Source organism: Phalacrocorax carbo, chromosome 9 (assembly GCF_963921805.1).
Source record: "Phalacrocorax carbo chromosome 9, bPhaCar2.1, whole genome shotgun sequence".
NCBI classification, from domain to species: domain Eukaryota; kingdom Metazoa; phylum Chordata; class Aves; order Suliformes; family Phalacrocoracidae; genus Phalacrocorax; species Phalacrocorax carbo.
Window position 1 is genome coordinate 20822364 of NC_087521.1, and position 24231 is coordinate 20846594.

The 24231-nt window shown below is 43.7% G+C and overlaps 1 protein-coding gene across 1 annotated transcript in view; it reads left to right on the top strand.

Annotated features, from left to right (window-relative positions):
• The first annotated feature begins 3666 nt into the window (after positions 1-3666).
• Positions 3667-24231, top strand: part of RIN3 (Ras and Rab interactor 3) — a 71435-nt gene continuing 50870 nt past the window's right edge. Inside the window, exons 1-2 of the mRNA XM_064460604.1 lie at positions 3667-3987; positions 23795-23981. Coding sequence (XP_064316674.1) covers positions 3941-3987; positions 23795-23981 — 234 coding nt within the window. The 5' untranslated portion in view covers positions 3667-3940. The remainder of the gene's footprint in view (positions 3988-23794; positions 23982-24231) is intronic.

The following is a 24231-nucleotide window of genomic DNA, read 5'->3' on the forward strand; positions in this document are numbered from 1 at the left end:
TAGAGTGTTTGCTGGTTTTTTTCTCAGATGCTGAGAACGTGTGAAACATTCTCATGTTTCTTGTTGAAAATCTACATTTTCAGGACCCAACTAGGATATGTCCCTGCACTTTCTTGGTGAAATCTGGACCCTGCTGAACTGAATGACAGAAGGCCCGCATTTTCATCTATTCCAGGGAGTAGCACCTGGATCAAGCCATTATTTGGGGTGAGTTAAGTGCATCAGTTTCATTCATAACAATTCTGAGACATACAGTTTGCTCTTTTGGGACTAAAAATGTGTGCTTTGCTGAGAACACAGTTTGCTGTACAGAGGCACTGATCCAGAAGCAATTATGGCAGTCTCAGAAACACCCAGATCAAGAGTATTTTGGCTGCTTCATCCTGTGCTGTAGTGGCATCCAGGAGGTTCACACTGAGTACTGGCTGCTGACGAGAGGTGATGGAAGCAAGGTCCAATAGCCACACAGTACTGTTTTCCTTTCCTAGTTGACTAGGCTCTGGAGATACTGTGAAGAGGAGGAATAATCCCTCTTACCCTTGTCTGCCCATCTCCAATATCCCTGTAGGCCACCTCAGGTTCTGTGATGACTTCTGGTATACATACATAGTCTCTGGTACAGTCTGTTCTGTGGTGATGAAAAGCTTTTAAATGCAGTTCTTTGGAAAAGGAGGAGCTAGGAGTTAACGTCCTCTCATGTGCTGGTGTATTAACAATTTCATTAGACAAGTCTTCACATGAATACTGCTAGCCAGTTTACTACCAGGACATGCAAGTTAAACAAAGCTTGACCTTATTTTTCTTAATCACTGTTCATGCTTTTGGAATCCCTGTTGCTGTATAAACTTGTCATTAGCCGCTGTGGATTTTCTGCATCTACAGAAGAGTCCTAGTGAAGTGGAGAAAAGGGATGTCCTGCATTCTTTGACTTTTGTGTATGGGTTCATTCTTTGGTGGATGCTAGGCTAACTTTTTCTAAGCTGGGGAAAGGAAAAGATTCCTTTTTAAACGCATAATTAACTTTTAAAAATCAAAATCTCAATGTGGCAAGTACTCTTCTTTTAATCCCCCATAGGTTTGACATGATGACCCATCATGATCTGTTATGTCACAGGCTCTATAAAAGGCACATAATCTATAGATTAATGACATAATACAAATGACAGTTCCTGTGGGTTCTTATTATATGCCATATTATTGATGCAGCCGCTTCCTACTGTATGGAAAGCAGAACCGTCGTATAATCTGTGCATATGCTGAAAGCCCTTTATTCTAGCCAAAGTGCTCATTGTACTAAAGGGCTTCCCCCACAAGCCATTTTTAAACCTTTCCAACTGAGCTGCATAAAAATACAAAGAAGATCTGCAACATGCTGTGGCTTAAGATGGAAAGGGTGAGTCAGTACTAGGAAAGACAAGAATTCCGCCATTTGACTTGGATCTATCACAGAGAAGCGGCATTTTGCAGCAACTGGATATTATTTTGTCATTTAGCTTTTGTATAATTGTTTACTTCCAAAGCCTGATACAGAATGCAGTGTCACATTCCAAACCTGTCAAATTTCTCGGACAAAATTTCTTACATTAAAATTTGTCTTCATTTTCATATTTTAAATATATTACAGAAATACTTAACTATGTTGCAGAAATACTAAGTATTTTGCAGAAAAATATGAGATATTTTAAATGAAATTTGGTCAATATTTTTTTAAAAAGTCATTTCAAAACTTCAAATTTCTGAAACTACATTCTTTAAATTGCAAATACTGTGAAAGATTTCACAAAAAAGCAAAAAATGAACTTCTCTCAAATAATGTCAAACAGAAATAGTGCCACAATAGTGAATTTTTATATTATATATTTTTGCCATTTTTTCCTGGATCTTTTTAATAGGTCTAGTCCTTTTGTTTCTTCTTCCCTAACAGCATCTTTGGAAAAGCCTCACACTTTCTGAAAACTGATGACCTGCACTTGCAAAATCTTAGGTCTTTGCCTAGGATGGCTGCATATTTGTGTGAAGACGTATTTCCCCCATCAGGGCAGGTCCCTGCAGGACAGCACACCTTTACAGTTTGTTGTATTGGCAAACTTATTTTCCAGCAAAGCAAAGGTAAACTCTGAGTGGGCCCGGTCCCTGTTAAATTGCAGTGGAGGGAAACAAAAACCTGGGGTAGAGTTGAATTTGTGTGATGCATCTAGGAGATTGTTCTTATGCCAACACCCAAGGTGCATTTCAAAGGTGAATGAATCTACAGCGTATTTTTTTTCTTGGACCTCTGTGCCCAGAACCAACAGAAGGATTCAGAGCTGAGATCTGACAAGTTGCTGTGAGGGATGAGTGAATCTCAGCCAACCAGTTTATCTAAGACGGCTAAAGTCTTCATTGAATAAGGTCATAATCCTCTGAAATTACTGCATGAGTTGGAGCAAGGAGCTCCTTAATTTAGTAGAAAAAAGCTTTATGAGATACAGTAGCTGAAAATTTAAAAATAGACAAGGCAAAAAATCAGATGTGAATTTAAATAATTCCACAGTAAAACACCGAGACACCTTATATAGAAGGGTGGTGAATTTTCTATCATGTAGCCTTTCAGTCAGGCTTTTTGACTTTCTAAGAGAAATCCTTCTAAAAGCTAGAAGAAAAATTTTCTAATGTCAACAAAAGTTGCAGGCTTCATCAAAAAACCCTGAGAAGAGTTTTTCTTGTGTTACACAGAAGGTGTGACTTGATCATAAAGGTCCCTGTGACTCTCCCTAGCTTAGTGCCAGCAGAATTGGCTCTGAGTTTACAGCGAGGTGTGGTTTCCCTCATGCTGACACACTGGCACCAGCCTGGTGTTTGCATTTCTGCTGTGGGCTGTGTGGCACACAGTCTACTTACTCTTACAAAGCTGGGAAGTTCCTTCTAAAGATAAAAGGGGCAAAAAGTTACTTTGCCTCCCTCTCCGTTCCATGCAATTGCTTTTCTCTGCCTTTGCTTCATACTTCCGCCTTATTTTTTCCATTATGTATTCTCCTAACATCAAATATTTCCGGAATGATAGGACTGCCAAAGAGGAGTGCCACCAGCCCCGTCTAACAGCAGATCTATCAGTCCCCAGCTCCGCAGCTGGTCTATATTCAGTCGGGTTTCCAGTACAGCAAACACTACTTGACCACTTAAGTAACTCCAGGTCACATGTGTTCTGAGACGCACTGGAGCTTCGCAGCATGGGTAGCTGTTCATTTACTAGCAGTCTTAAAACCTTATCATTAGCTTTTGCTTTAACTGGGAATGTTTTTGCAAAGCTGTCCTCTGCCAATGTTAAACATTTCGTTTTCTCAGGTCCTGTGTAAATATAAAGGTTTCCAAGCTCCATCTGGTTCCAGTTACTCAAGCAATAGAAATACACATGCTTCAGGAATTTGCAGATGGAGACTTACTGCTTTGCTGCCTTATAAAATCCTTTACAGAGTTCACCGTGCTCTGTTGCCTCCTGATATACCTGTAGTCTGTAAAGCAAATTTCCCCAAAACTTACTTAAGTTAGAGAAACAACTAAGTTGACAGTCCCAGGCCATTCTTTCTAACAATGTTAACCTGCCTTCACTACTAAATATGGCTCACACACTCACGCACGCACACACCCTTGACCACCAAAGACTGCCTCTTCCTGAAATCCCCCGTTCGTATAAATACAGGAAGTAGAAATAAGAGAGGCTAAAATCAGACCTTCTTGGTAGTTTGCTTTCATTTCAGTGCTTTTTTAGTCCTCTGCTCTCTGATACTACTGATTCTGAAGCTGGTTTTAAACATCCTCCCCCTGCTGCCCCTTGAAATATCATTTTCAGTACAAAACCTAAGGATGTGGAGGTTCTTCTCAGCGATGGAAAGGAATTGCTTTCTTTACCAAGGAACTCTAAAGCCACTGTGAAACAGAAAGTGTCTTAAAGTTTGCTGTAATGATGAAAACATCAGCAGGAGACAAGGGAGCCAGGGATGACTCAGGGTAAGTCCTGAATCTTTAGTGAGTGCTCATTTTTAACAACTGTTGCTTTCCTTCTGCTTAACAAAGAGCTCTCGGCTGCATTTGCAAGCAGGCTGCCGAGTTATCAGCTACACAATCACAATGGTGTGGCATGATTGTACTGCAACCTACAGTATTTCCTTTAGATAACATGTTCCAGCTGAAAACAAACTGCAATACCTTTATTTAGCTTGAATCTTAGCTATTCAGGAGAGAAGAAGGGTGAATTCCAAGCTGCAGTTTAGGGCAAAGGACAGGGAATTCTGTGCTTTTGGAAACATGACAAATCTTTTCTGGGAGGCTTGCTTTGTTTCTCCTGAAATGTTGAGAAGTGGATAAGGGCTCATCCCTATGGTCACTCCAGCTCCAGCACACTAGGGTACACACAAACCCTGTCTGCAGACTCCCAGGAGACTTCAGATGTGCTTTCTGTTAGGAAAAGACTCCAGGCTGTCCTTACTCCTGTCCAACAGACACTACACCTTGCAGGACTGATCACCAAGAAAACGTAGTGGGAGAGAAAATGGGTTTTGATTGGGAGGACATCAGCTGCTGGGGTTCCAGGATCAGGCTAGAATCCACCCGAGGCTTGGTTGTATCATAAAGCGCATGCTGAAGCTGAGCGTTTCTGTTTCCTGATGAAAACAATCAGGAAAATTACATAGCTGCTGAAAACTTTGGTCACCCCCCTTTGGAAAAACATATAATACCAGATATTAAGAGTGTTTCCAATCTGTCTGACACTTAGCCTGTTTGCCACGAATAAAAGCTCCCAGATATATCTGTGATGGATGCGGTAGAAGCAGCTGTATAGGTGGATAGCAATGGGATACTTGCATTTTCAGTCACTGAGTGTGCTGCAAGTCAGTCCCCTTTGACTCGGAGCATACTCAGGCAAAAAGGGGATAAAATTGCTGCTGACAGGCTAGTGTGCTGTAGTTTCCCCATAGCACTGTTTCCAAAAATGCACATGGAGTGAGAACCCTGCATTACAACTGTCACTGCTTTTGCCTTGTTCAGTTGTTTACATTAAATGGAACAATGACGCTCCTGTTCCAAGGTACAATTCCTCAGTTCCACCTAACATTAAACACTGAGGGACAAAGATCATGCAGCCATAAGGAAAAAATGAAAGAATCCAATCCCTGTAGACCGGCAAGAGGAATTTAGCAGATGATAATCCAAAGAATTTGCACTTTGCAGATATTCCCTGCTTTTGTGATAGTTAAGATGCCAAGTACTGAGAAACTGGAAGATTTATACTCTTTACCTCTTTTTCAGCTTGTCTGAAAGGAGCCACATTCTTGCAAAGGTTTGCTTTCAGTTTAGAGCTGCAGGAGAAAGTAAACATGCCATAGACCCTGGATTTGGACTGTAAATCAAGTGGTTGCAGGAATATTGAAGCATGAATGGGCATGATGCATGCATTGTCCATAAGTTTATGAGCATCTGAACAATTTAACAGAACGGCCTTTTATTTCATCAACTGTCTTTATTTTCAATCTATCTCCCACTCATAAAAAGGAACTTAGGTTTACATGCCACAATATTGCTGAAGATCCTCAGAATTACACTTCAGCTTGCATACCTTGTGGCATCCAACATACTACAGAATTAGAGACATGTCTAAGTGATGTTTAGCTGATTACCTGTTATGGTCACATTTAATTAGGTGTCAATTGCACAAAGTGTGTGTAGATGAAATTGGTAGCTTTCAAAAGAGATGGTAACATAAGGCAAGCTGCCGATTGAGAAGTTGGACCTGACTTTAAAATTCTGTGCACAAAAATTGCATGAGCAATTGCTGAGATTGCACCTTTATTCACCATAGTCTTCAGGTTATTAATTAAATGGGAAAGCTTACTCACATGCACAAAAACTATGACAATACAAATTATTATAAAAGTACCCTAACAACTTGGAAAGTATCCATGTATCCATTCCTAGTAATGACTGAAGGGCCTATTCTGTATATAGCAAATCAGTAAGGAGGTTCTGCTGACTTACACATGTGACATGGCACAAAAGACACGGGACAAATCTGCATCCAGAGTTAGTAGCTCCTCAGAGAGGAATGTGGGGAAAAGAGTAGCCAGGGGCTGGATAAAAATCAATCTAATAAAATTCTTCCAAAATGGGTTGGGAGGGAAACAGGGAAATTTAACCAGTAATTCTGACCTAGAGTCAGGCTAACTCGTAGGAACATTAATAAGTGGTGAGATCACAAAACATCTGGAGAAATGTGAACTGATTAAGCCTGGTGACCACAGCTTCATGAAAAGGTATATGCTTTCATTCCAACATCTGGCAAATGTATGGAGGAGATGATGAGGAGAGCAGACAGGAGCTGAGACAGATAATAATAGGCAAATATTAAATAGTCCTTTGGGATAATGGCTGGTTCAGGTAGCTGAGATGAGTGGTTCTCATTTCTGGGGCACCAGGCTGCCTAATAGAGTAACGATTGTGCATCTTTTCAGTGAAATGTCTTTTTGGCACAAAAACCACCATCACAGTTGACAGATTTCATGCAATGAATGTAGACGTAAAGAGGTCAAGCACTGGAGGAATCTGGAAACTGAACAGCTGTCATATGCTCACAGATTTTTAGCTTCAAAAGGGACTGTTTTGATTGTCAAGTCCAGTCTCCTGTGTGGAGCAGACTAGAGAACCACTCTCGTAAGTACCCTTCCAGTTGGCGACTGGTCACAAGTGGTATCCCCGAGGGCTCAGTTTTGGGCCCAGTCTTTTTAAATGTTTAATATCTTATTATAATTAATATCTTTATCAATGATCTGGATGAGGGGATCGAGTGCACCCTCAGTAAGTTTGCAGATGACACCAAATTGGGCAGGTGTGTCCATCTGCTTGAGGGTAGGAAGGCTCTGAAGAGGGACCTGGACAGGCTGAACTGATGGGCCGAGGCCACTTGTATGAGGTTTAATAAGGCCAAGTGCTGGGTCCTGCACTTGGGTCACAACAACCCCATGCAATGCTACAGGCTTGGGGAAGAGTGGCTGGAGAGCTGCCTGGAGGAAAAAGGCCTGGGGATGTTCATTAAGAGCTGGCTGAACATGAGCCAGCAGTGTGCTCAGGTGGCCAAGAAGGCCAACAGCATCCTGGCTTGTGTCAGGAATAGTGTGGCCAGCAGGAGCAGGGCAGTGGTCATCTTGCCCCTGTACTGGGCACTGGTGAGGCGCACCTCGAATACTGTGTTCAGTTTTGGGCCCCTCACTACAAGAAGGACACCGAGGTGCTGGAGCGTGTCCAGAGAAGGGCAACAAAGCTGGTGAAGGGTCTGGAGAGCAGGTCTTATGAGGAGCGGCTGAGGGAACTGGGGTTGTTTAGCCTGGAGAAAAGGATGCTGAGGGGAGACCTCCTTTCTATTACAGTTTCAGATAAATATAGTTTTTCATTTCCTGTCCTAAATGGCTATGTGTTGGTTTGTATTGTTGACCTCCAAATCTAGAGGCAGCACAGGCTGAAAAATGTACACATGTGTGCATGCGTCTGTCTTGCTCTGTGCGTACAGGTATATATGTAGAACAGTGTGTCCTGGAGAGTAGTTATGGGCATTGCTTGGCACAAATTTGGGCTGGTTCCACCCCTTCTCAAACCATGTGTACATAGTCCAGATATCTCAGAGATTATCTATGTTATAGCATTTTTCCAAATGATAGTAGGACTATATTTTAACTCATCCATCACTAAATACAGGCAACCTCTCTGAGATCAACAGTATAGGCTTGTGAGACTCAGAAGGATCTCTAATACAACCTTAAAAATAGACATAGAAGCCAATACCTAAACTCAGTCCATTAGAAAAAGAAGCTGCAGCAAGATTCACTTCTCAGAGTTTTAAATGCTTGGCTGCTTTGATTGCTAACGAGCACAGAAACCAAAGTGTCTTAGTGAACCTAGGATGAAATATTGTCCATCGCAGACCTTTAGCCATTATAATTTTGGAAGGGAGGAGGGTTTTTGCATTTGGGATTAAAAAGAAATAGTTCTTTGGAAGGGTAATTAGAAAGAAAAGGCAGCTGTTTGGAATGACTGACCAAACTCTAGTGCAGATGGGTCTGTGAGTAGAGGATAGGTATGGTCATCAAAAGCCCTGTGATGTCCCTGAAGATGATGGCACTTTCCCAACTGTATCACAAAAGTATTCCCCCTGTGTAGGGAAGGGTGTATGTACCTTTGTGATTGCTTAGTTTGCCCTTTGTGAGGAATTACAAATGAATGACAATTAATGTATATATTTAAGAAGTCATTACAAGATTTAGAATTTGAAAGAACCAGGGGAAAGCACATTTACCATATGTTCTCTAGAAGACCAAGGAGAGGTTATAATCCCTCTTGCCATATTATCATCAGTGGTTCTGCCGTCAAAGGGTGTGGGATGTGCTGGGGTGGACCCGGTCTTGGGAGCCATGGTGTTCAGAGCAGCAGTTAGATCATAGATCACTGTGCTGATCTGGGGCCTTGCATGGAAGACACCTCTGAGGAATTAAAGCAGGCATAGTTACAAACCTGAGATGTTTGGTCATTTAAAAAAAAAAAAAAAGCATAATATTTTGTAGGTTTGAAGTATTCATACTACCAATGAAGACTTCAGATTTCTCTTTCTGAATAGTTATAGGTCAAAAATGAGAAAACAAGAATAGAAGAACACTATAATTTGCTGCAGAAGAGTAGTTTTAAGAAGGCTTCAAGAACCAGTGGAAACAGTTAATGCAAAGTCATGCTAAAAAGGCAGTTAAGTAGCAAATCTTGGATCTCAGAGTATGCACTGGTCTAAGCAGTGGTCTGCAGTTCAGCCTGTGTCCTAGATTACTTCCTACTCCTAATTTTGAGATTAACTTTTTCTGTAGTGTTGGGCAGGTATTTCACCATTGGTAACTAAAGTGGAATCTCCTGAGTAAATCCTCATCTACAACCAAGTAGGAGCTAGACTAAATCACTCAGTTGTTTTGGATTCAAATTCTGTGTGCCCACCCCCCCCCACATGCACCTTCCAAGGAGCTCCTGTAACTTCTCACAGCTGGCTCTGGTCCCTACAGAGTCACTTTTCTGGTAACCAAGTACAAAATCCACCTGTCTCCTCCTCCAACTTCTTCATCCATGGGGTTCTGACTGGCTGCCAGTTCACACCAGACCTGGCCCCCAAGGCAGTGGCACTGTGCATGGATTTCTCCTCAGGGACGCTGTAGCCATGTCCGTTTGCCACAGCTGCACACAGGATTACTGAACCAGCTTGAGGTAAGGGCCCTCTCCAGCAATGAACATGCCCTTATCCTTAGGGAGGACTGGGGATGCTATTTCAATACAGATGAGTAGTTAAGTAGACCCCTAAGTAAATTGTGCTTATTTTCAAAAATGAACTGAAACGTCAAGACCTCGTGCTTGCTGGTCTTACCCTCCCCGTACCACAAGTTGTCACAGATATGAATAATAACTGAGTAGCGGCACTACAATCACCAGAACAACATACGAATTGATTAAGTGAAATTTGTCAAGAGTTTTTAAGGTGGCAAAGGCAAGATAATACTGATGTTTAGAGAAGAGCTTATAAACCACTTTTCTGTTCAGAGGAGGTGTGTACATCAGTTTCTCAGCGTTGCAAGATATATAGCAGAAATTCTTCTAGTCAATGAGTTATGTCACTTTTAGGAGAAATAATTTGCTTCTATGCGATGTTTAATTTAAGGATGAAGAGAGAAAAATTCTGCAATCCTTTGTTTCCCCAGTTACATTTCTGCAAACTTTTAGGGGGGTTGTATGTGGACAGGTAAGTGATTTTTTTGTCGCTGAAAATTTGTTGATCATTATTACTGAGCTGGAGGGGTCTGGAGTGCTTGTTAGGTATTTTATAATTTTAAAAACCTTCAAACATTAATATTCTAATATCATTGCAGCCTGTGTGCCAGTATGAGAAAATGTCTTTCTTAAAATTTGGGCACAGGTGGTACATAACAGATTTAATGAAGATGCTTTCTTCTCCAGAATTTGCTGAGTGAGAGGGGGCGATGCCTTTATAGCCCTGGTGGGCATGGCCTGGGTTACTGACTATGATATCAGAGGTGTAGGACTTGTTAAAAGCTAGGTCAGTTTACTAGAATTACTAACCACGGGCTGCAGGGGACAGGGAATGGCACTTGTGCCTGTGAATTCAAAGAGGCACTTAAGATATATATGACTGAGTCCTGTCCTGCATGCACACCACTTGAATGAGGGTGTGCAGCTCTTCTAGGAGAGCCAGCCAGCAGTGGGGTATTCTAGAATTCATGGTTACAGGGGCATCTATATGCAAAGTGGGAGATGTAATGGTGCTGGGCACACCCAGGCTCGGGCACTGTTCTAGCTGCACAAAGAGAAAAAGCAGTGAGAAGACAGCTGAGCAGGCAGGCAGGCATCCATAGGAGCTAACTGCCAAAAAGGGTGTACAGCATCTGCAGGGGTTAAAACCTGGCTGTTAAACCATTTCTGTACTTCCCTGCCAGAGAGGGCTGCCTGTAGCATTCAGGGTTGAGAAGTGGTGTCCGTGTGCGATGGTTGCACCCCATCTGTCGTGGAGGGTGGTGGGGCTGTTACACAAAGTTGCTTGTGTGTATACTGTGTTTTCTGCAAAGACCCTCAGCACCCCACTTTCCCTCCATGATCTGCTCTTACAATGTAGGAACACATGGGCCAACCCCATCCTCCCCCCTGACAGAGGGAATCCCTAAAACAAAAATATGCACACGGCTGAGTTGGAGCCACATGCTGGTGTTAGTCCAGAGTAACTCGCCAGAGTTGGAGAGGGGCTGAGTTCAGAATCCATCCCAGGTAGTCAGGTGCTTGCTTCTCAGAGAGGCAAGGCAAGCTTTCAGCTGGTGTTTTTTAACTGTGAAGTTTGGTGTGTGCGTGTGTGTGTGAAAGTACATGATGAAACAGCACTGCAAAGCAGCTGTGGTCAAGCAAGCAGCGGTATTTAAGCTGAGCAAATGTAATAAAGCTACAGGCATCACCCAATATGGTAAATATTGTAGCCACAAGCCTTTCCTCTGTCCATTTTGTGCCTCTCTGAGCTATGTAAAATAATTCTACCCACCTCCAGAAATGAGATCCCTGCATCAATATACTCTGCTGGAGTGGGAATGTTAAGGCAATGCTTCCCTCAAGATATCAGCTGCGTGAGATTTGGAGCGCTTAGCTCCTCTTTGCCTGCACCCAAAATAGTATAAATCTTTTTGCAAGTGAAGATGATTACTTGAGCAGCAAAGGATTAGCAGATGTGAGCATTACATTGCTGGTTATACTAGTCACATTTTCCTAAATAGATATTCTGTTAGATGCATGCAAGTCAGGGAGTGCTATGGAATGCAGCTCTTTTCACATAGAACAATACATACATGCAGATCTGTGTGCCTCTCCCAGACTTTCCATCACCTTTCTGCTAAACAGGGAATATATTTACGTCTGAGTAAAGGAGTTCTGCTTTCTGCATTACTGGTGCCTTTAAAAGGGACAAGGTGTTTTCACTAGTTGTAATGCTATTGTATGATTAATATAAAGGCCCTGTATGTATGAGGGGATCTCTGGGTGTTTCATGAATATTAAACCTCCCAACAACCAGCTGAAGGCAGGTGTCTACTACTGCTGCTCTAGAAAGGGAAACTGAAGCTCGAGCTCATGGAGCTGATTTGATTATAGTCATATACTTTGTAGCCCAATCCCCTGGATCCTTGTTAAGCAGTTAAACTCCGGGCTTGCCCCAGACCATCCGTTAGGTTTGGGGTGATGTCAGGAACAGAATCCAGTTCTCAGAAAGCCTTTTCTTTTTGGTAGATGAGTTCCCTAACGGATTACAGAGCTGAACCAGCTTCCTCAGCGTTTACACAGCCTCTGCAGCTGAAGCAAGAGATGCAGCAAAAGTAAAGTGTTGGGAGCGTGTACAAGTGGGGTCAGGAGACTTCCCTTTCTGCAGTACCCTGCCGTTGCCCTGGATTAGGAGGAGCATGAAACCACACCCTGAGAGTTGTCCCCTGAGACAGGGCTGCAATTCTGCCTCAGATAATGGTTCTGCAAGGGCTAGGGCTCCTGGTATTTGCTCTAGGTGACTTGTTGGGCTCTGTTGGTCAACACTGTTCCTGGTAGGGTTGAAAGACCTGTCTTACTGCTTGAAATTATCTCACTACCATATTAGTTAGTACTTTCTATTTGCTTTTTCGAGGCTAATGAACTGTTGGGGAATTTCAAGTGCTTTGTTGAAACCAACTGAATACATCCAACCTTTTGAATGCTGGGAAAACCTTGCAAAATCTAGGGAATCCACACAGCTGAGGTACACCGCTCTTGTGGCCCTCTGAAGAAAGCCAGTCTTTTGAAGCCTCTGTCTTGTAAAAGCAGCTGTTGGGCAGAACTGGAAGCAGCTGCAGCCCCTTGTGAACTGGATTAAATTTTGTGCTGCTTTGGAAAATTCACCAAGGAAACAGAGAGAGCAAAACATAGCAGAGTCAGGAGACTGACAGCTCTGCTGGCTACCTGCAACACTATTCTGCAAATTGCTAGCAGACTTCTAGGCAAAAGAAATTTGTCCTACATATTTGACTAAACAACAGCCTGGGACCTGGCCCAGCCTTTCATCTTGCCTGCCAAGAATCTTTCTATCCTTCCCCCCCCCCCCCCCCCCGAGTTCTCTCCAAGGAATTCGTCACTCCTTATACCCCCCACAAAAAGAGAAACCAGGCAAAACTCCGAACTTCTCCTGCTGAATCAGCAGGCAGGAAAGAGCTTGGCTTTGGATGACTTTCTTTGCTGTCCAGAGGACAAATATGTAACACAGGACATTTTGGTATAATTCTGTACTGAACTTCTGTTCTAATCCTTTCTAAGGATTAGAAGTTAGTTTTAGGTTGGATCTCATTTGTAAACTTTCCAGACAAAAGGGAAAGTGACTGTGTTACCTTCCCAGCAGGGATGGGTCCTCTGGGCTGGGAAACTGTGGTAGAGATCGCCTGAGGGGTATTGTGAAGAGCAGCTTGTGATAGGGGTGGATGGTAGGGGTTAGCCCCTTAGACCAGCATTCTGGCATCTCCCTTTGCTATCAGACCTAGCTGTCTAGGTCTAGCCTGGATTCACACTGCCTAACTTTAGGTGCTTCATTGTTGTGTCCCATTTAGGAACCTATGCACCTATGAGGACCTCTGGTCTTGCTGGAGAAGAAGCAGCTCCAGGGAGTAATTCAGGGTGACTGGTGCCAGTGGGCTCAATCCAAGTCAAATATTTGTTCATGCCTCACCGAGCTGAGCAGGGAGCCAGGCTGGAGAGCTATATCCAGCACAAACCTTCTTCTACCCTCCTGCCCCTGACTCAGATTGCCCCAGGGTCAGCCACGCAATGGCAGCCTGGAGGTGGGGGTGGGTGCGGCACTGATGTTTTGGGGAGGAGATGACCAAAGCAGCCATGTTATGGATTGTCTTAAACTGCTGTGAACCCACAGCCTTTGGCTCAAGATTTATTTATGTCGTAGCCCTGGTGAACAAGTGACTGTAAAAAAATGAACAAGCCTGAGGTTCCAACAATGGTTTGACTGGGTCTGTGGGAGATGACAGACTTGCCTTGCTGCTTGGCAGGTTTTGTAGTCAAGTGCTGAGCTCCCAGCCACCGCAGTGACATTTCAGCAGTTTCTGACACTGCTCCACTAACCAGTCCTTTGGCCCCAGGCTGTCCCACCAGCACAGGATGATGAGGGCCATGCCCATGCACAGGGCAGGTTGCTCAACTTAGCCAAGCAAACTAGAACACCTCTCTCATCCTTGTGGCAGGGGACCTTGCCCTTTCACCACCTTTCCATATCCCTGAAATACCCCAACAAGCCTTTTGGTTCTTCTTCTTCCAGGAAAGCAGATCTCTAACCTTGCCTCAGTATGAATGCATGCAGGGATCCTATCAGATCATAAAGCAATAAATAAACACATTTCTCCAATGCCTAATCAAAATTAAATATGAGGAGTATGAAATTGTTGGAGTAAGGCTTAAGGATGACAAAGAGTAGGTTCACAGTTATAGATTTTTTTTTCCACTAACAGCACCATGTATTGAAATGCATTCACACTGACAGTGGAAGGAAAACATATCCAAAATATGAATACTCCTGTGTAAGTAAGTCTGCAGATCAGTGGCTGAGTGACTGGTTTGAAGACCCTTTGCTTGATGCCTTAATGAGAAGGGGACCTCTAAAGGCCTGTTCTCTGCTCCTTGAGATACTGGAGGATGAAAGTTCAATGGATTTATTTCCCTTGGCAAAATGGCCATTTCTAGTTGCAAATCATGACTGAGATGAGCGTTTGCAGGTATTTCTTAGAAGAGGGGAAGACTGCAAGTCTGTGTGGTTAGCACCCAGTATCTTCTGTGTCTCGTATGTCTACACTAAATTCTCTCACAGGGTGGGGAAAGCCATTGCTTTTTATCACTAATCTGACCTTAGTCTTAATATTTTGCCCAGGGTTTTGGCTCTGACATGCCATGCAGTTTCAAATAATTTTTAGTAGCTAGGGTTTGAAACAGAATGGATTTATTTAAGCAAAACTACAGTATATTCTTAATGAAGTTTGAATTCGGGAATTTCTGTCTCCTCTTTATTTTCCATTTCCCTTTCCTCTCTTTGTTAAGTGTGTACAATATAGAAAAGCATTCCCCAGGTTTTCATTCCTGACTTCCTTCCTGGCCAGATGGGCTGGGAAAGGGCAAAAACTCTCATAATAGCCCTGGCCCTGCAGTCAAAATCGGGGTGCTCTGGGCTTCCAACACTTCACGTGTTTTTCAGACACAAAACAAAACCATCTATCTTCTCTCCAGCTGGTGGCTCTGCTGGGCCCTTCTAGTGCATTGACACCGGAGGGTGAGGAAGATCTGTGACTTCCTTATGTTCTTAGCACTTAGGAAATTGTTTCTCCTCTTCCAAACATTTGCTTCTAGTTCCTGCACCTCATAAGGCTTTCCAGAGAAATTAAAGTAGAATCATCCAGCAAACACTTTCACGGCTTTTTGTTAAGGAAAATTTGCTTTTTTTGGCTCCTCTGACCTTGCCAGAAATGGCTCCTGGCTAGGCCTGCGTTTCAGAAGCTCTCTTCTTTGCAGTGAAAGGGCCTTGCAGAAGCATAAGTCATCCTTTGTTGCCTGCACACAAAGAAAAATCTTTAGTTTCACAGATATGCTAAAATTCCTAAGAGAATCTTTTGGGTTTGAAATAGGCAAAGGACAAACAACCAGAGAAGCTCTGATTATTAATACAGGGGAGAAGGGCTTATCTTTAACACAGCAACTGTCTGTTATTAGTAAGGGAGGAGGCTAATAAAACTTGTAAAGTGGTTTTGACTTGCAAAAGTATGTTTTGACTGAGTAAGAGAGAAAGTTGATAAGATATTTTAGGACAAATCGTTGAATGCAAAATATATATGTGCAAGGTTACATAAAGGTAGCAGTATAATTTGTGAGGTGAATACAAGACAAGTCATGTTACACCAACAGGCTATAGTAGCCTCAGTCCGCTGTGGGGCCACAGGCAGCGTATACCATCTGCATTAACTTCTGCATTAATGAATGCAAGGTACAGCTAGATTGAAGGAAAAACAAGGCATTGAAAGAAGGCCTTTTCCTTCAGGGAATTTATGTTTGGTTTTTTATCTTGTTTTTGCTTGTGTCATGGCTGTGAGTCTAAGAAGGCTTGTTTGTTGGTAGAGCTGACCTGGGTACTAGCAGTAACGTGAATTACCTTGTATTTTGTCTGGGGTTTTTATGCATATGCAATTCTTTACAATATACATACCTTTATGTATGTAAATGGAGGGACAGACCTAATGAACCTAGAAAACATAGTGAAGCTAGCAACTTAATAAACATTTAGTTGTACATCCCTGCTCCTTGAGAGCATTCCTGCGCTGGAAGATTGTTGACAGGGTCAAACAAGAGGCTTTGACAGTGGTATTGCCACTGCTTCACTGTAGGCCTTTACAACTAAGCTTGACTAATTTAGGAGAAAAAGCAGCTCTTCTAGAGGAGCTGAGAACTGGCCCCTAATACCTGAGATGGGCACCCCTGCAATGGGAGCGTTCTCCAAATGACTAGAGCAGAAACCCAAGCAGGTAACACAGCTGCTGTGGTTGGGTGGTTTACGGGAAGCACTGCAAGCACCCTCTCCTTCTCCACTCCTGAACGACTTAGCCCTGCTACTCATGCCGTTTGAGAATGATCCTTAATCATCGGATTGGCGCTCTGATGAGTGACAGTGGTTACGTGTCCCTCCCAACATCAGTAGCTCCCATCCAGCAAGTCTTCTTCAGAGCTGACCTGACTCTGTACCTTTGAACGGGGACAAGATTCTGTTCAGTTCAAAATCCAGATAAGCTGAGGTCATGTCCTTTGACTGCATTATGGCAGTAATGAGGAAAAATACATCTGTTAGCTTTAAACGTGGTAACAGCAGCAACCAGGGCACCAGAGCTTAGCACAAGCTAAGTTATTCTGCCAGTGAGCTCCGTGTTTCTGCATAGAGCATACTTCTGTGATTCAGCTAATACCCTTAAAGCTAGCTCAGCTATCCTTGCTGTGCTCTACAGGCAGCAGTACAAGTCCACACAGTTACTTTGGTGTGCTGCTGGTCTATCAGACCTTCAAACTGAGCCCTGTAATGTGTAAGACAGCAATCTGGTATCATATGTGAGCAGAAAACTGTCTGTGGCCATTTATTATTTAATGGATCAACACGTGAATTAGCATTCTACCTGCACAAGTGGCCATTACACCTCTACCCCAAAAAAAGTATAATAACCCTTGCTTATTTTTGTGATTTCTTCTATTGGTTTCTGTGACCAGGGAGGTGAGGGCTTGGTGAGATGGTGAGTGATTTAAAGGCAGGTGAGCTGTCCCACACCTGATCCCTCTGTGCCCATCAGTGGAGCTCCCAGGCAGGGTGGTGACTTGCTCCACTTTGGCAAACATATGAACCCATGCAGGCAGGGCCCAGCTGGGGAGAGGTGAATGTCTGCAGTCTGTGTGTGCAAACCCCTGCTAGCCTTCACAGAGGTGGGCACAGAAAAGCTCGCAGAAGTCAGCCTTCAATTGCAGAGTGCAAAACTTCACTGCTGAAATTGAGGGTACCTGTAACAGAAAGTGGAGTAGGTGGGGAACAGAGAGGTTTGCTAAACTATGAGGTGTCAGGGTGTTTAGGAGACCCTTGGTTTGCCTTACCTTTGGCAGCTGGAACAGCTGCTGCCTTGGCTATAAAATGTGGTGCTTTCCAGGCTGAGTGGAAAGGTCTGGACATGCAGAGCATCAACTGTAGATCAAAGACCAAACAGACGAAGGGTGGACATAAAAGTGGAGTGGAAATGAGAGCAGTGAGCAAGAGGAAGTGCTCTGCCAACCACAGGTTGTCCGCAGACCGCAGTTTGAGAAGCACAACTTCCTGAGCTATGCATTTGTCACCAAGGTGGACCAGAAATAAGCATTCTGCAAGGTAGGAAGGACTACTGAACAGGCAGGCCTGCCACATGGAACACACTGCACCTGTCATGGCACTTCCATTATTGAATTTTTATGTACATCTGAGAGTCTTACAGTGCAGGAAGCTCCTATGGCTTGCTTAACACCCTACATCTTTTCCCTTTCTTTTTGCCTATCAGGCAACAAGAAGCTATGTTTCTTATTTCTGACTAGAGGGTAGCAATCAGCTGGGTGTGATCTCTGAAGACCTCAAGAACTTTCTTCTCTTTCTGCTTTAGGGTTTTTCATTGTGTTTTTTTCCTGTTTGTTGGTTTGATTTTTGTCAGATCTCTTGGCTTTGTCCTGAAAAAGCATTGATTAAAGCCTGAATTTTCTGTGAGGAAGTGTTAACATTTGGTGCACAAAGTTAGCTGTTGTGCTATGGGCTTTTCCATGTGTCACTTTGCTGCCTTCCCATCTTCCTAATACTCCGTTTTATGATGAAATGACTCAAGAAGTTTACAGATGACAGAGCTCTCCCTGTAGCTAGGTTGGGTGCAGTGCCTCAGTTCTACCACCTGTTGGAAAAAAGAAAGGAGAGTCCATCAAGATGACCCAAGTCAGGTCCAGAATGTAAATGAATGCTCCTCCATCTTGGATTAGTTTGATCTGAACTGATCAAGTGAGCAAAGATGGTCTGGCTTATGAGAATAATGAGAAGGCATCAAGAAATGACAACATCTAAGATGGAATCAAAATGAAGCTTGATGTCCTGTAGCTGGGGCACTGCATAACTTCCCTCCCAGTAAAATGAAAGTAACAGCACATGAATTTACATGTGTCTGAAGAGAGATTCTTAATAAGGCTCTCTAATCAGAAATTATATCAAACCGAGGAAAGCATAGGTAGCTATGTATATGTAGCAAAGGTCTAACTGACGAAACCTTGCTGCACTTTTGCTGCTACTCATGTAACCGATTATTCCTTCTCCAGTGTGCTGGGTTCAGAATTTCATGCTCTTTTCAGCAGGAAGGTAGCTATGAAAAAAAGGGATACAGAGACCTGCCTCTATCACCAGTGGCACAGAGCACTGCAACCGAGTCCAACTGGGTTGGTTGTGACATGGGATGTGAAACAGGGCTGTGAGTTTTGTCAGTCTTTTAATCTCAGCACCGTCTTCTGAGCCATCTCCACAAAGCCCCATGCTCCCAACTCTCTCTTTTAACCACAGAAATGACCAGCATTGCCCATCTACTTCCACTGGCACTGGTGTGTCAGCTCCTGCTTCATGTGTTCCTTGTAAACTGTGTTGCTGTGCTTGAAGGTTTTCCACATGTGAACTTTAGAGACAAACTGGCTTGTCCTGATCAGTACCAGGTGGCTTTGGTGCAAAGTTGCTCTTCACCTGGTGCATGGAGTTTATGGCCATTTGTCCATCTTTCACCCTCAGTAGCAAGCCAGCTGGCACACATTTTAAGACCTGTGGTGCAAGCTCTGCTATAAATATAAATATACCAGAATATCTCTTTCCTCGAGGACAGCACAGCAAACCCTTGTTCCTGTTCTCTCTTGATGTCTTCTAATGTCCAGGGGGAGAAACAAAAGCAATAAAAGTTAATAATAAAAAGCCAGCTCCTGATTGTTATACCTGGTCTATTTAAACAACGCAAAGACCCTCAGTCTTTACTTATCAGTGTACTACAGAGTATTTGGTTTCCAGTTTAAGATTCAGTTTTAATAACACCTGATGCATCTTCTCAGATCTGGTCTGGTGACAAGCAGAAGCTGAAAATCTGCAGGAGTGAAGAATTCATCTGACAGTCCCTGCTGCTGTTGCCCACAATTTCTGTGTGTCTCAGCTGCCTTGGGGAGATTCCGGGTGACTAGGCCTATATAGTACAGCTAGGAAGCCCTTAGTGTCAGCAAGTTTGTGGTAATATTTCTGAAGTCCATTGCAAAGGTATGGCCAGGCCTGCACCTACATGAAATTCAGTGGATTATATTCCCTTGCAGTTCTGATGATTTCTGGGAATATTCAGCTGCAAAGTGTGTCGCTTCATTTCTAAAGCAGTGAGTCATGGTGGTGTCATTACTTCAGTGTACAGTCACTGTGCAATAATTCAAATCACCATTGTTGTCATTATTACTTCCAACAAGCAACCTGATACCTTCTACCAAACTGGGGCAGGTGTGTGAATGTAATCACTGTGTAATTACTTAACTAACCTGTGTTGCCAGTCAGTATGCAACACACAGCTCCCTCCATCCCAACTGAGTTCAATTTAGCAGAGCAGCTGCAGGATTTAGAAGTACTTTGTAGTAAGAACTCAATTAAAAAAAAAAAAGAAAAGCAGGCAGCTCTAGGGCCAGCTTATCAGTTTTGCATCACACCTGACAAAAATGAGCACCTGTCAAAGGGTTTTGCAGGGCTGTGGGAGGAGGAGAGAGTTGCATGTTATTTCTGAAAACTGTGAGCTTAGAAATCATCTGATGGGTTAATTCTGAGTGAGCACAGGTCAGCTGCTCACCGCAGTGGCCCTGCAAATCCCTTCAACTGGCAGCACAGCAAGAACCCAGGAGCTGCCTGGGCTCCCTCCTCTCTCTGCAGTTACAGAGCTACTGCGGAGCCAGATTAAATTGCTGGATTAAGTGCTCAGGCAACCCAGCATCTGAATCTTTGTGACAGCTGTACCCAGGAAAGAAGTCAAGCATGGGTGCCATAACTGCGTCAGCTGATGTGTCATGGGTCACAGCATTACAGCTGGAAAAGATCTATTAGGTCATTCACTTCCATTTCTTAGCCAGCACAGGATTTGACTTAATATAGTGTTTGCTACTGCTCTAAACATGGCATTTTAAGAGATTTGAGCAATGCAATCCTCTTCCCCTTTTCTTGGGAACTTACCCATCATCTGTTATAACTTGCTGCCAGGAAGCGTGTAGCCTAATGTTCCCCCATTTTAATATGATCCCATTAATGACTCTTCTGTCCTTTCCTTTTTATCAAAGCCTCCCCTTTTGCTGAGTGTCCTTTCCTCCCTCTGTACAGGTACAATAGCCTGCTTAGTTCCTTCTGGGCTGAGCTGGCTTTTGAGGGGAGGATACCCCACACCAGGGCTCTCATTTTTGAGGGCCCCCAAAGGGCTGTGTTCCTGTTTTGCCAAAAAGCCTCATCCACTACCCTTAATTATCTGCACTGAAAGACCCCACACTCAGATTGTGAGATCTTTCCATTAAGACAAATATTTTCAGACTCTTTATTTTTTATCTATCTTATATGTCTAAGTTTAGAATTATTTCCTATTTTTCATCCATTCTCCAAAACTTAGATGATGGGCCCTACATGCAGTTGCATGTGTTGGAAGGTCAGTTCTCTTATTTTTCCTCACCAGTCTGTTCTTGTGCCAAACCTGCGTTGCTGCTGTGAGCAGGGCTCCATCCAGATGATGTTCCTGTCAGAGGGAGCAGAGGGCTGGGTGCTTCTGCCTGCATCAAGCCTGGGTTCTCCCATGGGAACACCATGCCAGTGACACTACATGCCTGGTGGTCACCAGATCCAAGCTGGTTTGTATCACTTCCTCGTCTTTGTAGGTATCTCTCATTTCCCTACCGGCAACGGATTCCTGAGCACCAGTGCTTTGCTGGCTCTTTTTGCCTCACAAAATTAATGGGCAGCAAATTCAGCGTCACTGGAAGTATTGCAACGCATGTCACCTTGTGGTGCTGCAGTAAGACATTACCAGCCTTCTTTTGAGCTAGGTTTCACACTTCATTGGCAAGATCAGATTCATGCTTGCGTTACTAATCTGGGGAGTAGCTTTTGCTAACAGTGTTATGGAACATTTAGTTGTAACTCACCTTTCTTTTCCTTCAGCCCATTACTTTTTTCCCATTACCAAGTATGAATGTTGCCATCCAACACATGTTTTCCTTTCACATATTTACTAGACATTTCTTTTGGTTTCTGCTGTAAAGGAAGAACCCGAGAGATTAATCAGGTTAACTTCTATAAAGCTGTCCTCCACTGTTTTACTGTATATGTTCAGATGATACTGATTAAAATCATATGCTGTTGCATCTGAAAGAGATTTCCTTACCTGTGTGACGAGCTGGGCTCTTATCACAAGTGAAGGGAGAGTGTTTCACTTATTTTTATTTTCTTTTTTAAGCGTGGTTCTCTCATTCTTACTGTCTTGGCTATGATCTTGAAAATGGATTGATTAAAATCAAGATTCTGTGGGCTAATACCCTGAATCAGCAACTGGGACTGCACAGGGATGTGTATTTTCTAAGGAAGCTGTCTCTGTAGGGCTGCAAAAGAAAAAAAAACTGCTAAAAGTAAACTCTCACTGTTGGTTTGGAGATTTGAAAGGCTATTTTATAAAAACTAACTTTTGGGATAAGCATGCTGTGTTAAGTTAGGCCTTTGAAGGGACTCTCTTTTAGTAGTTTAAGTTTGACCTTATTTGAAATGTACTACTTTAAGATCTGTATCTTTAAAAAGAAAAGGAAAAAAAGACTTGAAATAAGACCAAAGCAAAAGTGAGAGTCCTCCTGTTTTCAGCTCTGACATCTAAGCAGCAAAACTGGTACAGAAAACCATATTTTGTGTATGTTCTCCTACATTTTCTTTACTTTTAAAGTAAATTAATCAACTGAATGACAAGAGCATATCTGTGAGTCTGAAACCTTATCCAGTAGAGCTCTTATGACCAGACCTTTCAGCACAAGTGTTTCCACTGATTGCAGTGCTAAGCACATGTATAAATACTTTGTTGAATCAGTGCCATAGCTAGAAACCAGCATTTAATACTAGTCTGCCGTTAGAGTGCAGGGACTAAAAATAAATAGAATTAGTTCTTTGTGTCCCTGATCAGAACAGGAATCTAAAGGACAGTGTGTCCCAGATCTTTAATATTCTCAACAGCATAATTTCAGTATTCTTACTTCTTGTACAGCTGAGAATAAGCTCTGAGACATAGGTGTAACTAGGCATTGCTAACATGTGATGCTGCAGGATTACCCCTCTCTTGTCACTCTGTATCTCCCATGCATGTCTTTGGAGCTTCCAGTTCTGTCTTTAGTACTGGCCAAATGTGGCAGGAAGAAAAGGGGGAAACTAAGTCTTCATTTCCTCCCTCCTGAAGGTCTGTCTGGTGTTTATCTGGTTTCTGGTGCTCCCTCCCATTCCCCTCCCTTGGCGCAGGGAAAGTGTTTGCTATGCCCATGTCCTTTGGTTCTCACCGTGCAGGACTTCTGCGTCATGCTGAGCAACCTAGGGCTGTTTGCAGGGCTGCACCCTGAATTTCTCCTGCTGCAGATCAGCCTTTGGGAACCAGCAAAGATACCTCTTCTCTAGTGGATAACTTGCTGCCAAATGCATCCTAACACATTCTCCTCCTCCTCCTGTAGGCTGTGAGTGACAACAGAGGTGGAGGATTTCCCCCTCCCCATGAGCAGCTGCTGCAGGCTGCCTGGGCGCAGGGCTGGAGGAGCATCCACCTCTGCAACCACCAGTACCAGCGCAGAGCGGGAGCATTCTGTGTTATTTTTAAACAGTGAGATGTCTTAGTCTGCCTTTTTGCAGGCTGCTGAAGCTGGATGCAGAGGGTGGCTGCCAACTCGCGAGAGCAGCTGATGGTGCCTCTGGCTACTGCTGGCAGGCTTCCTCTGAGAGGCTCCAAGAGTGGGAATAGATACCACACCAGTGTCCATCACAGCTCCTGTGTAATCAAAGTGCTGACAGCGGCACAGCCACAGAGTGAGCTGCAATTCTGCCTGGCCCCTGGACACCTCAGATGCACACTGTGGCTCAGTGTGTGCGTATTCCTGGCTGCTGGTGAGGTCTGTGACCCCATTCCTTTTCCACATCACCCCCTTAGAAGCCACGAAGCATTGCTCTGACCCTTCAGCTGGAGGACAAGGGCCCAGGGGATAGGCATGCTCTACCATCTGCAGCACTGGCTGCCTCTTGTGCATGTCTTACCTCTGCCTCTGGGTACGTGTACTTAGGCAGTGTGGATAGATGAGCTGAAACCAATAGACCTCAGCACAAAGCACCCTGCAAGCCTGTGATCTGAAACCCAGGTAAGCATCATTACTGTGAGGCCATAGTCCTTAGGACAGAGCATATCTGTCTGCCGAGGCCTGTATGCCCAGTTTTTCTCTGTCATAGCAAGGCGTCTGTGGTCTGAGGCCCCTTGAGGAACCCTTCTGGTGTGTAAGTGCCTCTGTGTGTGCCTGGGTGTTTAATTTACCGTCCTTACTCCCTCCAAGTTTTCCATTTGCAGTTCTGCTTACAAGGGACTCCCTTGCTGTGTTTCAGCCCTACCAGAGATACCAGCGAAGACGGGAAAGAAACACATCTCTGTCAGGCCACTGCCCTGCAAAACTGCCTCCCACTTCCAGGGATCAGCATCCTTGATAAACTCATCAAGACCTGTCCCGTCTGGCTTCAGCTGAACATGAACCAGGAAAGGGCTGGGGCGATACTTGGCAAAGAAACAGCAGGGGTAAGTCCAAAGCAGTTTCGGTTCAGACAACAACATTTCCTGTCCTTGATGGAGCTGTTTAGGAGAGCAGTGCTTTTTTTCATGCAGAAGCAAAAATATTTAGCAAATATGCTCTCTTGTTTCCATTCTCTTTTGATGCTTTAGCCGCTAACAATGGCACAAGACACGTATAATTGCTTTGGGGAAGCAAGAAATCTTGTCTCTGGTTTTATTTACTTAGCATGTAGATGCCTTCCTGTTCACCACCATT